General features: G+C 40.0%; 1 protein-coding gene across 2 annotated transcripts in view; it reads right to left on the bottom strand.

Moving 5' to 3' along the window:
* The window catches only part of HECW2 (HECT, C2 and WW domain containing E3 ubiquitin protein ligase 2), a 411,404-nt gene that overhangs the window by 79,055 nt on the left and 317,864 nt on the right, over nucleotides 1–14,485 (bottom strand). For both annotated transcript variants that reach the window (XM_060016380.1, XM_060016381.1), the window contains 3 exons: nucleotides 7,956–8,090; nucleotides 4,538–4,640; nucleotides 2,512–2,608 (listed from right to left, as the gene is read on the bottom strand). In XM_060016380.1, the coding sequence (XP_059872363.1) occupies nucleotides 2,512–2,608; nucleotides 4,538–4,640; nucleotides 7,956–8,090 (335 nt within the window). The remainder of the gene's footprint in view (nucleotides 1–2,511; nucleotides 2,609–4,537; nucleotides 4,641–7,955; nucleotides 8,091–14,485) is intronic.

The following is a 14,485-nucleotide window of genomic DNA, read 5'->3' as shown; positions in this document are numbered from 1 at the left end:
TAACGTTGCTCCCAAATTCCACCTCCTCAATTTGGGATGATTCCTTTTCTATTCAGGTATTCCACAGATGCAGGGTTCATCACGTTAATTGTGGAGATTTAATCCGTGGCTCCTGAGGCTGCTGGGAGAGATTTCCCTTTCTCTTCTTTGTTCGCTCAGCTCCTGGGCTTCAGCTTTGGATTTGGCCCCGCCTCTGCGTGTAGGTCGCCTGAGGGCATCTGTTCTTCGCTCAGACAGGACGGGGTTAAAGGAGCAGCTGATTTGGGAGCTCTGGCTCACTCAGGCTGGGGGGAGGGAGGGGTACGGAGTGTGGGGCGAGCCTGCGGCAGCAGAGGCCGCCGTGACATTGCACCAGCCTGAGGCGCACCATGTGTTTTCCCGGGGAAGTTGTTCCTGGATCACGCGACCCTGGCAGTGGCGGGCTGCACAGGCTTCTGGGAGGGGAGGTGTGGATAGTGACCTGTGCTCACACACAGGCTTCTTGGTGGCAGCAGCAGCGGCCTTAGTGTCTCATGCCCATCTCTGGGGTCCATGCTGATAGCCGCGGCTCACGCCAGTCTCTGGAGCTCCTTTAAGCAGAGCTCTGAATCCCCTCTCCTCATGCACAAGGAAACAAAGAGGCAAGAAAAAGTCTCTTGCCTCTTCTGCAGGTCCAGCCTTTTTCCCGGACTCCCTCCCGGCTAGCCATGGCGCAATAACTCCCTGCAGGCTGTGTTCACGCTGCCAACCCCAGTCCTCTCCCGGTACTCCGACCAAAGCCCGAGACTCAGCTCCCAGGCCCCATCGGCCCCGGCAGGTGAGCAGACAAGCCTCTCGGGCTGGTGAGTGCCGACCACCGATCCTCTGTGCGGGAATCTCTCCAGTTTGACCTCTGCACCCCTGTTGCTGCGCTCTCCTCCGTGCCTGCGAAGCTTCCCCCTTCCGCCACCCGCAGTCTCCGCCCGCGAAGGGCCTTCCTAGTGTGTGGAAACCTTTCCTCCTTCACAGCTCCCTCCCACTAGTGCAGGTCCCGTCCCTATTCTTTTGTCTCTGTTTTTTTTTTTCCTTTTGCCCTACCCAGGTACGTGGGGAGTTTCTTGCCTTTTGGGAGGTCTGAGGTCTTCTGCCAGCGTTCAGTAGGTGTTCTGTAGGAGTTGTTCCACGTGTAGATGTATTTCTGGTGTATCTTTGGGGAGGAAGGTGATCTCCGCCTCTTACTCTTCTGCCATCTTGAAGCTCCTCCAAGTTGTACTCACTGGCACAAGGTGGCCATCCCTGGCTTCACATCAACATGATCTCAGGCACAAACCTCCTTGTTTTTCCATTTTGTTTTTAAGTTACTTGTTGAAACAACTGGCCCGCAGTCCCAAGGACTGTCGCGGCTTCGCCTGGTGGGGCCCCTCCAGAGCCGGCAGTCTCAGTGAGGCCGCCCTCCCCTCGGTCTCCGGGGCAGTTCAGTGACGGCGGAGGGAAGAGACCCCGAACCAGCTACAGTGAGGTTTTAAGAAATTAAATGCTTGAGCTCTACCCCAGACCTCCTGAATTAAATTTCTGGGCAGGGCATGGGAGGACAGAGAGTATAAACTCAGAGAAGGGAGAGGAGTTGGGGGAAGCAAGACCTGGCATTCTGTACCTTATAAAACTCCCCAGTAATGCTGATAAAAACAGCCTGACGCAACTTAGTGGAGCAATATTTGAGAATCACTGCCATGGGGCAGGATGGCACCATTGGGCAAACGTATTCCTGTCAGTTAACGTGGCATGTGACCAAATGGGCTTTGAGTTATGCAGGGTTTTCAGCAGAAACTCCCATGTCTTTCCATCTCCACCTCTCTGATGCCTAGCACACCAAAGTTGAGAAATACTACACTAGATCATGAGCCTGAGAGTCCACAGTGGGGCCGAAAGGCTTCAAGGAGGGGCGTCTTACATTGAATTTAAAAAGAAAAATCTTGCCAAACATAGAAGAAGAGAAGAGTTGCCAAGGAAAAGGAACAGCATGTATTCAGGAAAGGAAAACTGGGCTTAAAGTGTGATGCACTGAAGAGTTGTTTAGAAGAAAGGGTTCCTGCAGGGGAATGCTAGGCTCTGGAGAGGATCAGATTTCTTCCTTGGGTTCCACTGTGTTTTTATTATGGAAAATTGTGAATACCAAGTCTAGGATTTTATAAATCTCAATTCAATAAACTCTATGTTACTTTTGTTTACTCAAGTTACATTCTAATAGGCAGTGTCTTATTATTTTTGTTATAATCTGCACATCTAGGATGCATTCTTGGCTGTGAAATTTTCATATTTCTTCTTTAAAGTTGGTTCCAGGTTCTTTAGTCAGTTTCATTCAGTCCTCATACTTAACAGAGAAAAGCCAGGACTACATTGACCTGATATTAATAACGAGGTATCTGTGTACAAGATGCCTTTGTTCAGAATGCCACAAAGCAAGAGTGAATTTCCAAGACAATTATCAGTGTTACTGAAGATTTAATGGTTGGGGCTTATGCAACCTGAATTAAATACCAATATTATGGTTACCTGAGTGAGTGATTCCTGGTAAGATCAGGTTGACGCTCCTGTAGAATTTCAAAGATGTTGGGCTGGCGCAGAAATGCAACAATCTTGTCATTGTAAGCTGAAAAAACATACATATGTAACAATATTTTAAAATCTGTTATTTTATGCACATAAATCCAGACTTTTTAAGTTTTGTTTTTCTGGTTAATATTCCTTGTATTCAAAGTCATAGTTTAGCGCCACTGTAGATGCTTAAATTCCAATTTGTGTCTATCCTGTTATATGAGTATTGGACTTAGATCTGTTAGGTATGACTGACTTAAGCACTCATTAAACTCATCTGATGAGCCATATTTATTATCAAATTGCAAGATGAGATCACCAACAAGATTCTAGATACTGATTGTTTTATGCTACTGCTTACGAAAATCAACCTTATAAGCAATTGTTAAAAATGGAAAACCATCTTCTGATTAAATGTCAGCCACCTACAGAGGTGAAGAGGTAGAGCAAGAGTTGCTAAAATACCGTAGTTGCCAGCAGCAACTACCAATATGCAGAGGCAAACCATTCCCAAATTCTACGTAGAAATAAATGCCATTAAGCCACAGGGTAGCTCTTTACCAAACCAACTACACCAACAGCTACAATACGACCAGCATCATCAATTATGTACATAATATTTTAAAAGGAAAATCTATATCTTAGTCAAGGCTGGCTAATGTTTACAGAAACTTTAAATTTAATTAACGTTTACTAAAGGCTCTGTTAATACTCTTTTGTCAAGAAAGTAATTTGCTTACTTAAGATAATTCATCTTGATTCCATTTATTTATAATCAGAAATAGAGATATATTTAAATTACAGAACTGAGTGTCTGAATTCTCAAACATCAGAGATCCTAGTTCAGTCAATACTCTTGTGCTCATAAATATGATCAAGAAACATGCCTTACTTTAACAAAATATCACTCAAAAGAAGTATAATTCTCTAGACATTTGCCACTTCAAATTTTAGCTGCATCATGCTAATTTTAGTAAAATGTAAATAAAATAAAAAAAAATACTATCTGCTAACATGGAATCCCATTGTCAAACTCAAAGTGTCCCTAACTGCACATTTCACCACATATAATAAAAACATTTTTATAATTGAGGTTTTGTCAGCAGTTTTTACATTCTATCTAAGATCAGAGACTAGATAACTTTTTAAACAATTTTATAGTACTTTAAAATTCTATGTGCAGCATTTAGTATCATATGAGTAACAGCATAATAAAACTTAGACTGTTCAATTTCTACCCAAGGTTTCTTCTTATTCAGTGACTGTCGAACCTTTTAGGACATGGGCACTGCATTATATTTCATGGTAAAGTCTTTCTTAAAAAAGTAAAAATTTTAAAGCAAAACCAGACAAATGGAGAGTTGCTCAAATTTAAGATGGAACAGGGAGCCCATCTGGCCTCCTGCCAGTCTGTCCACTCCACCTGACTTAGGGGCTCTAGGTTTGAAAACTGATCTACTTCAACCTCATCATTTTAGTAACAACTCAAGTTGTTCTTTAGGCCAATTTGCCTACATTCATTTATTTTTATTTTACAATTTTGGAGACTTTTGCTGTCTTGCATTTGCTACAAAACCCCTTAAGAATGTGCCATCATTGCTTTCTTACTTTGTGGGCTCACACACCTTTTAAACGCTGTCTCAAGCATTAAGATATATACTAAATAAATGCTTGTCCAAATGCCTAATTTAAAATGACCACACAATACAGCGGCCTTAAGAACTTATTTTTCCTTAACTTCAACAATCTAATATAATAGTTCTACTCAGGTAAGGTAGAGTAGTAGAAAAAATTCTCACCCTATAGGATTTTACAAGACATAAGTGTTTTGAGACTCAAATCGATTTCTTAGGGATAATGCAGCAGTTTTTCAGTACAGGGCAAATGTAGCAGGCTGACAATAGGGAAGTGTATCAGCAGAGAATGCATGGTACACACTGACATGAAAAGCAAAGATAAAGACTTTGGGAAAGAGATGACATACCCACTGGAACCATGTCCTGGTACTGTGGCCTACTAACTGTATTGAACGTACTTGATGGCCTGGGAAGAACTGGTGGTCCTGCATGTCGAGAATCTTCTCCTACCTGCAAACACAAGCAGTGTTTTTGTTCTGCACCAAATCCTAGAATACTTTACATCAGTACCCCAAGGCAAGTTGTTCAGAACACTTGACAATGAGCATTGTTAAGTACCAACTGATCAGAACAGAGGCTAGCTGAAGAGCTGACACAGGACTCTCAAAAGCTCTGCTTCAGTTGCTGAATTGAGGGGATGGGTTGGGGTATAACGTCCCTGAGAGGGGCCAGGGCAGCAACTGTTGACCAAGTGGTACAGGAGTAGCTCAAAATGCCTACACCTCTTGGGGATGTAGATGCTGAATACCTGTTCCTCAGGAATAACTTCTACCTGACAAAACACAAACCTGCAAAAGTACAATCAGAGAGAACACTTTGGTGGTACAAAATTCATCGGGCAGTGCAGGATATACCTTCTTTTGGCCAAGGCAGGTCAGGGAATTCCCTGCCTCAGCAGAGGAGGGGTTGAAGACCAGCAGTCTTCATGTGGGTTTCCGAGTTGGATATTATCTCCTCAGAAGCAATTTTACATGCCTATTAGAGCACCCAGTACAACAGCTTTTTCTGGTTTGAACCTCCCACACCAGCAAGCTAATCACAGCAGGTGTGGAGGAGCTAAATAGGGTTGCCCCAACCTGAATTAGTTACATACTGATTATAGGCTTAGAAACTCATACATACAAGGAGATAAATAAAAACGCCCATTAATAATCTTACCAGAAAACTCTAACACTGCTTTAGCTTCTGTTTTAGCATTTTTCCCCTGTACTACAGAAGTCTTTTAAGACAACAGTAGAACAGTTAAATAATAGAGTAAGAGAACAAAAGGCAAAACAACCTCCTGGATTTATAAATTGGTACTTTTAAAATACAGTTTCTACTCCCACCCATTCAAACCCTCACAACCATTTTATCATACTGCATCCGTTAGGTGTTCAGTGAGGGTTTTTCTAAAGGCCCTAAAGCTGGAAATATCGTCCCCACACTTGACTGCTTGTTTATCCTTCAAGAATGTTCTCACTCATTCTTCAATGTGTAGTTCAAACAGCCCCTCCTCGATGAAGCCTTCCCTTCCCTTCAAGCTGACATGAAATGTCACCTTCTCTGAGCACCCACAGCACTCGGGGTACATTTCTAAAGCAGCTGCCATTATTAACAGTCTATAAAGCATTTTTTGCTTGTGTTGTTATACATCTGGATTATGGTTACTTTTATATATTCTCTCCTTAATAAGAACATAGGAACATACATTATTTACTTGTATCCCTCACACCAACCACGTTTCTACACTACAGGTGTTTAGTAAGTATTCACTTGTTGGATGGAAGAGATACCAAAATTTCTACTACCTGGAATATTTGCTAAATAAGTCTAAGAGAATGGCTGGGAAGACTTGTGAATGTAACCAGAAATTTCCCACTCTGCTTCTCTTGAGTTATTGGCTCTGAGAAATGAAGTCAGCCCCTCTTGGGAGAGATTCAATCATTAACTATACCTTGTCAGTCACCAAACTTATCATTTCAATCTACCAACGTATACTTTCCCTCCTGTCAGTAAGTTGCCTTGTGTCATCATTTCCCAGAACAGCCAAAGGTCTTCTCCTTGACACCCTGCTTCTTCAAACCAGACATCAAACCAGACCATTATCAGTGGGCAAGCTGTGATAAACGTCTGTATTACTGCAGGATGTGCGTGCTTCCGACAGCTGGGCCAGAAAGCACATTCCCCTCAAGGGTTTAACAACGCCGAGACTGAATGCTGAGTCTTTATGGGGTCGTCTCTGTTCCACTGCTCAGCTTCCGTCAATAAGAAGAGAAGTTCTCATTCAAATTTTAATGTGTACCTTAGTATCCCTACTGCTAGACCATGAAACTAATTCAAGTTCTGAGGCAGAGGAGTTGAAAGAAAATATAAGTATAGCTACTAATCCCATGCACGTAGTCCTGATCAGACTGAACAGCCAGCGTCATATTGTGACGTCAAATAAGGCAAGCATCTAAAGTGCACTGGTTGTGTGATAAAACGAGGCAGGGCCCTGATATGCTACATATCACGCACAAGGTCCAAAGGTGAGAGGTCTGTTCTGCTTTTTAGATGAATGCTATTAGCATCATCCAGTTCACCACTAATGTTTTATATGACAGCCAGGTAGAGATTTATTAGCTACTCATAAAACATGAATATTTTTGTGCATACCTCATCCTGCAATAGATTTATATAACATTTTTATGTGAGCTTCTCGTGTGTACTCTTCTATGTCTTCACTTACAACCAGCAAACACACATAATCATTAGAGCCAGTATGTAAATCATGAGGGGAAATTCCAAGAGTGGAATTTTGATGAATCAAATCCAGTTATTTATTACATTCATAATCTTTTCTTATAATAGAAGCTACAAAAATATTTGACATACAATATAATACTGAAAATATGATATGCACATAGATGGAACGTGGAAATGGCATGCAGGAAAAGAATCTTAATTCTTCTTGTCTAAGGGAATTTTTAGAAACAATGTATATATCAAGTGATAATATATGACATTCAAAGCATAAGTCTTTATTAAGGAGAAAATATGTGACCTAAAACATTCCTGTTTTATTTATTTAACCTGCTACAGAAAAAGGGAAACAGGAAGAGATTATTTCTTTTCTCTTTTTTCTTTTTCTTTCTTTTTTTTTTTCTGGTTAGATTATTAGAGAGCCCTCATGTGGTTACCATGGGACACTGCAAACTAGCAAAGTATAATAGAGTACGGTAGAGCTTTTAGTAATTCTTAATGCTACCCATTTTCTCTGAGCACTTAAGAGTACATAAATCAACCCTCATACATATCCTAACTTTAAAGAATATTAGTGAGGATGCCACAACCCCATAGCATTGGCCGAAGATCTTAATCTAATCCAGCAATCCTCACTTAAGAAACTTCCCTATCTTTAACCTAATTTTAATCCCCTAAAAAAGTTACATTCCTTCCTTCCTATGAAGCTGCTCTTAGGTATGCAAAAGGGCTCATCATCATCCTCTCGTGAACACTGTATTGCATTATGAATTCCCTCACCATCCACTGAATTTTTTTTTTTTCTAAATCTCTAATTTCTTCAACCTTTCCTCACATGTCCTACTTTTTAAACCTGTAATTTAGGCTCTTTGAGTTTCCAGAGAAACCCCGTTAACATTCCAACACTTTCAGCCTCCAAATGACAGTCTCTAAATCAAACTAGAAAAACAAAACAATAAGAAAGAGCCAGCACGATTCCATAAACCCCACATCCCGTGCTTCTATCAGCCAACAGGTCGGTCGCTAAGGCTCAGGACTCACCTCGCCTGCGCTGTGGCTGCGCTGCCTGGTCAGGTGCTGTCGATGCACCAGCGCGCTCGTGGGTCTGCTGCTCTGAAGCGGGAGCCGGGGATCGATGAAGGTGGTGGTACGCGAGTTGTGGTCGACAAAAAATGCCTAGGAAGCAACCCACTCAGTCAACACTCCGTACATGGCACACACCTGTCTAGCGGTCCTATCATTTCACACATGCAGGGAAAGACCCACTTTGGAGTGAAAACCTTCGCTCCGTTTTCTCATAATTTCAAATCTTCGGGAGAATTTCTCCTTCTTCCCTCAGGACAGACCAGAAGAGAGGAAGCCACGCTTAGATTGGATGCAGAATGAAGACAGCAGGAAGGAACATTGTTCCTGGCTTTAGGAAATACAGTCATCAAAGATAGGATCTCAGAAAGAAGCCCCCTGAATGGACATTTGGGCTTCTCTCTTAACTGATGCTCTTTGCTCTTACTGCTATCGGTTATTACCAAGTTTTTCTTTCAAACATCATTGGCTTCTCTTTTCCTTCTATGTAATCAGCTACCAAGTCCTCCCCCATTTTCTCATTAGAGTGTCTCCTCTATTTGTCCCATCCCAGCCTATCATTCATTCCATCATTTCAGGGTTTTCTCTTAAACGTGTAATTATTAATAGTTTCTCAGCTGTTCCACGTCTCTACAACCTTATTCACTGAATGGCACCTCACTATCAGAATTTTTTTTTTCTAAAAGCTTTGACTACATTTCCACTCCAATCCAAAGCCTCTAATGGCTACCTGTTATCTACAGAAAAAACATTCCAACCCTTTGGTCAGTTTTCCAAGACTCTTTACCATCTCCTTCTTACTTTCTTTCCAGTTTGGTCATTGATCACACACCCAGATAAATTCTATCACATACAATGACTCAGGGCAAGACACTTAAGTTCTCTGGGCTATAAATTTCTTATAAAAACACGCCTCCTTCATTCATAATAAACATTTCTCCACCATAAAGTGATAGGAAGGAGGAAACCAGGTCTGTCATGTTTACTGCAGAATCCTTCGTGACATGAAACCATGAATGAGCATAAACCATTTCCCTCAGTTTTGCAGTAAGGATTGCATGTAATGTAGAAAGGCCTTTAAAAATTCTGTTTGTTTAATTTTAAAACTCGATGTAAGTGCAATTTTTCATTATCATTAGGAACAAAATGGTGTTAAGTTTGCAATGTAAAATTCATTCAAGGTAATAATGAAGCCCATTATCTCAAGGATAATTAGAAAATATAAGTTTTCCATGATCAGATAAAGTTAATTAGGTCAAGATAAAAAGGACTATTAGGAGAGCCTGGAGACTCATTACTGATAAATGTCAGGAGACATGATATATGCCAAATAACCTAAGCAAAAAAGAACTGATGGAGCTCTGTTAACAAAGTACCTTAAAGACTAGGAATGAATGCATCTAGGCAAATCTCAGGGGCAGATGGTATATTTATGCTGATTAAAAATTCTCCTTTCCATTATGAAACAAAATGTTTCTGTAGATAATCAGGAAACAGAGCAAAATAATTTGTAAGTAGCTCCCAAATAGGGGGAAAAATGACTTCTTTAAAAAAAAATAACTCTAAGCAGAATGTGCACTAGAAACAAAGCAGAGAAATGGCCAGAACAAGAATCCTTGTCTGTCCCTTCTCTCGATATCCGATTTCCAGGTACAAAGAATGGATTAAATGGAAGTCTTGTAGGATGGAGTCACCAACCTCACATCCCTGGGTAATGCTCCCTTTTCCATAACCTATCAGGTGGAATATCTTTCTTCTCTGATCTTGTAAAAATGTACACCAACAATAAACCCTACACAGGCTTATATTGTCAGGCTCTGGTCTCAAATGTGACACTAGTCCCCGTTTGATTTGAGCTTCTAATACACATGTATGTATATTATTTCTGCCACTATTTAAAATGTCATAAAATAGAAATTCATTTTTTTAATATACATTTCAACATAATAGGTATTATAGTCAATTTAATATTCTCTTTATGTATATTAAGATTAAACTCTTATTACTACAACAATAATATTAGCCATGTCGTTTAAGGGGAAAATACAAAGAGTATGAAAATAGAATTGCCTATTTACCTAATGTCTTAGGAATGTTTTGAAGGAACAGGTGGTCATTTAGAAGTAATGATGAATCACTTGTAATTATAAGGACAAATGGGTGTGTACATCTAGGTCAGTTGTGATTTACATGGAGTGTCATAGTATAATTTGACGTTAAGAGGCTTCTCTAAAATCCATTCTATAAAAAATTATACTGTAAATGCCTTCAGGGTAGGGACCTTTTCTTACTCACCCTGTTCTCCCTAATAGCTTTTAGGGCTGCATCTGGGAGAAAGAGAGTGCTCAGTAAATAAACTGCCAAAAACTCGAACAGCAGACTCCTGACCAAAATACAGGAAGACAACTGACAATGAACTAACCAAGTATTAAAAGTCGCATTCTTTTACGTAAGCATAGAAATACTGAAAGATTTGAGAAAAATACATGAGAGAAGTATATGTGTGTGTGTGTGTGTGTGTGTGTGTGTGTGTGTTGGGTGAAAAGTGTGGAGAGCTGAAGACTATAATACCACACAAATAGGATAAAAGGTTTTAAAACACCTCATGTGGACATGGATAAACTATCAAGTTAAAACTTGATAAGTCCGAGACAAAGTAGTGATTAAATGCTTGGGATCTAGAAAAAGACAAGCCTGGGTCTGAGCTCTAGCTCCACCACTTACTACTGACATAACATTGGGCAAACTACTTAACTTTTTCAAACTACAATTTCTTTTCTGTTAAATAGGTATAATAACGCCTACATCAAAGGAACATAAAATGAGATGGTTCATATAAATTTCTGAACATAGTACCTGAGACCCCTTAAATGTGAGTTAATATTATTATTACTAATAATAACAGTATTAACTTCCGAGACATTTTTCTAAGGATTACAGTGGTTCTCCCTGCAGCCCATAAACAAAGCTCAAAAAAAAAAAAAAAAAAGGGGTGAACCCACACTTCCCAGGCTCCTTGTAGGTACGTATGGCCTAGATTAAGTTCTGGTCAATGAGATGTAAACAGAAGGTCACATGATACTTCTGGAAAACTCCTTTCCAAGGAGATTTTTACAAGGTAAAGCCCTCCTTCTGTACTTCATCCATTCTGCTCCCTGAAACAAAGATGTAATTGCCGAACCCCAGCAGCCACAACGAACCCTGAAGATGAGGGATGGCTGAATAAAAAGCCGTAAGGAGCCAAGGCTCTTACAACTTAAGAAACCACCTTAAGGGCCCTAGACTGCCTGTCTCTGAACGTCTTTATGTGACAGAATAAAATCTTGTAAACTTTGTATAGGTCCCTGTCACAATGCAGCCAAACCAAATCCTAACTGATGCACTGAAGTCAGCAAAGAAGAACGCATAAGCTGGCCACCACCATTATGAATACGGATTTTCATTATTTCATAAATAATGATTTCTCATTATTGTTCACCTTTAATACAGTTGGGTAACAGTCCGAGATTTAAGTGAAATGCAGAGTTGGGAAAGTATAAAGCTGAGATTTGAATCCATCTTTCTGACTTCAAAGCCCAGTGAGCAGTGCCTCTTTCCCCTCCCTCTCCTTTTCATAGTTTTCCTCTTTTTCTTCCATTCTTTCTGCCTCCTATTTTTCCTTTTGATGTTCTTCCCACTCCCCTCACACAGTACTTGATTTTAGAAAAGTATTTAAGTATTTATTGAATTAGGCCGACAATAACTGTCACTCAGAGTGCTGGGCCTCACCACTGTCTCAGTGCTGAAAAGGTTGCTACTGATGCTGGACAGCAAACTGTACGTCCTCTGCACAATCTGTACGGCTCCCCTGCTGGAGGGTGGGCTGTGGCTGGAGCATAGGTGCTAATTTGTATTCCACAAGGAGCTCAGTTTCAGAGTAAATGGAATGTGTATACTGTTTACATGTGCTTTTTATGTCTGCCAAGTACTTGGGGGAAAAGTCTCAATTAAGACCACTATCGAAACCACGCAGCTAGCACACTAGCACTAGCCGAGGGCAGCACGAAGAGGCAATTCCTTGGCATGTGCTTTGGCTCTGCTCCGCTCCCTGTGTGACCCTGGACAGGCTTCCTTGGTGCTTTGCTATATCCACGTAAAGGAGATGACTGAGGTCACAACTGAGTTGTGGAAGATGTATTCTAATTTAAAACAAAGATCAAAGCATAGAAAAAATACAGTGCAAATTTTAGGCTTGACATTTCTATTTGTGATGCACAAATCGATTATGTCACAAAAGTGGATCACTTTCCCATAGGATGTCCTAACTAGTTCAAGCCAGTAATGAAGTTGACCTATTCCTTTTTTAAAAAAATTTAATTTGGGTCACCATTTTATTTTTTTACGTCACCATTCTTGAATAGCCTGCCTTTATTTATGAAATTGTCTACCATGTATCAATAAATACTGTCTGAATAAACAGTATGTTGAGAAGGCAGACCACATCAAAAAAAGCAATTGTATTAAAAAAGGAGTCTTTTCCAGATTAGCCACTAGCAAAGCAAATTTTGAACAACACAGATTCCCTACTGTTAAGTTTCATTAAGGAAATTCACTCAAGCTTCCCAGTGCTGGACCAACTAGGGCTAACAACATAATCAAAAACTGAAAGGAATGCAAATACCCAAATTCAAATCTCATTTTAAAAACGTCTACCCTTTCGCTGCTTCAGGGCATGATCAGAGTCAGAAAATATGGGCTGGATGGAGCCCATATTAGCGAGGCCAAACAAAATACACTTCTCTCTTTACACAATTCTTTTTTTTAAGCTTCTGTTATTTTAAGAAAAGAAAAAGCATCAGTATTTGTGAAGAAATACCAACCTCAGGCTCAACAAATCTAAGTTACAGAAGTTTGAAATTGTTTCCACTTACATTTTGCCAAACCAGGAATCCGTATTAAAAGACCGTGTAAACAAAATAAAACAAAAAGCACTTGTAACTATGCTCCAGAAAGACATCATCAGATCTTTCTTTCTCTAAAGAGCTATGGAAACAAAGAAAGAACAATAATTTAAAAGATAGCAGCACTGCATATTGAATCTGTTCTAACTTCTAGTTTCTCAACTCTATAAAGTCTTAAAATGCTCAAAAAGTTCATTGTAATCTACTTTAATTTTTATAAAGATTGTAATTTACTCACGCATTCTCTCCCTTCCGTAATATAAATCTCAGTTCCTGGTCCCCTCTCTAGTATTTCCCCAATTATAAGGAATAAACATGCTATCATTTTCTCTACATTATATCCCAGACAGAACTCCATTACCAATACTGGAGATGAAAAGCACTGAATAGTATAGTTTATTGTAACTAAAAAAATAGTCATGCTAACATTTTCTAACATTTGGTTCATCTGAAGGAGTGAGTGGTCCCAAATATCTCATGACATCTATCAATAACAAAAAAGTTAAAGAAGGTTATTTTGTTAAACTGCTGTGATCAGAGATCTAAAGTTGCTAGGAGAGAAAACAGGGACACATGGCACCGTGGATAAGTAAAACATCCCCAAAACTTCAGATGTAAAATTTTAGCAAAGGGAGGGGGGTGGTATTTTATGTATTGCGAGTAGTGGTATTTAGGTGTTAGAAGTATAATATAGGGGAGCCAGTGCCATGCTGGGGATGGCATGGACCAGCTTACAGGAGCTGATGGTGAAATCTCAAGCTGGTTGATGATGATGCTGGCAGCCTGAAATTGGCTATGGTGGGAGAATTTACACCATGGAAAATGGCAAATGCTACAGATCAGCCTTCCTCCCCACCGCCCCTGAGGAGCTGGTTGCTAAGCATTTATCAGCACGTCACTGCAGAAGACCAAGGATGGAGTTATCCAAATCAGCACATTTCAGGTAGAATAGAAGGGCATTGCCATGAAATTTTAAAATAGTACTCTACATTTTTTTAAAAGAGTCAGTGCTGGTCAGAGGACAACTGTTTAAAGATAAAAGGCAAAGCCCATCTTCATACTTGGGCAATTCCTTCAATATTCCATGAGTTTAGCATTTTACTCAAAAACACATTCACAAAACCAACCTCTGCTTTATTCTCTCATTCTGAAAGGTATACTGCCCTAGAAGGATTCTTCACCTCTGCCTCTATGTGTGGGTTACTTTTTGGTCTAACAAGATTGTACCCCCTGAAAAATAAGCAAGAGATACTCTAAAAACTATGTGTTATTTGTAAATTTAGAGTTTAATTTCATCTCTACCTGGACTGCTGTGTAACTGGAGGTGATTAAACCAGATAACCACCACAAAGAGGTATTAGTTGTTTCAAAGCAATTAAAGAGACATGTCACAAAAATAACTAATATAGTGCTCTAATGAATGAAAAATATATTTTTCAAAGTGTAGAACTTATTCTGCTAAGAGACTTTTGGGATTCACTTGAAACCTCCAAATATTAAGTTGCATTTTACTCATTAAGAGGAACCTGACCCAGTAAACTGTGGCCA

Source organism: Delphinus delphis, chromosome 7 (genome assembly GCF_949987515.2).
Source record: "Delphinus delphis chromosome 7, mDelDel1.2, whole genome shotgun sequence".
Lineage (NCBI taxonomy): Eukaryota > Metazoa > Chordata > Mammalia > Artiodactyla > Delphinidae > Delphinus > Delphinus delphis.
This window is presented reverse-complemented; position numbering and strand designations above follow the sequence as displayed.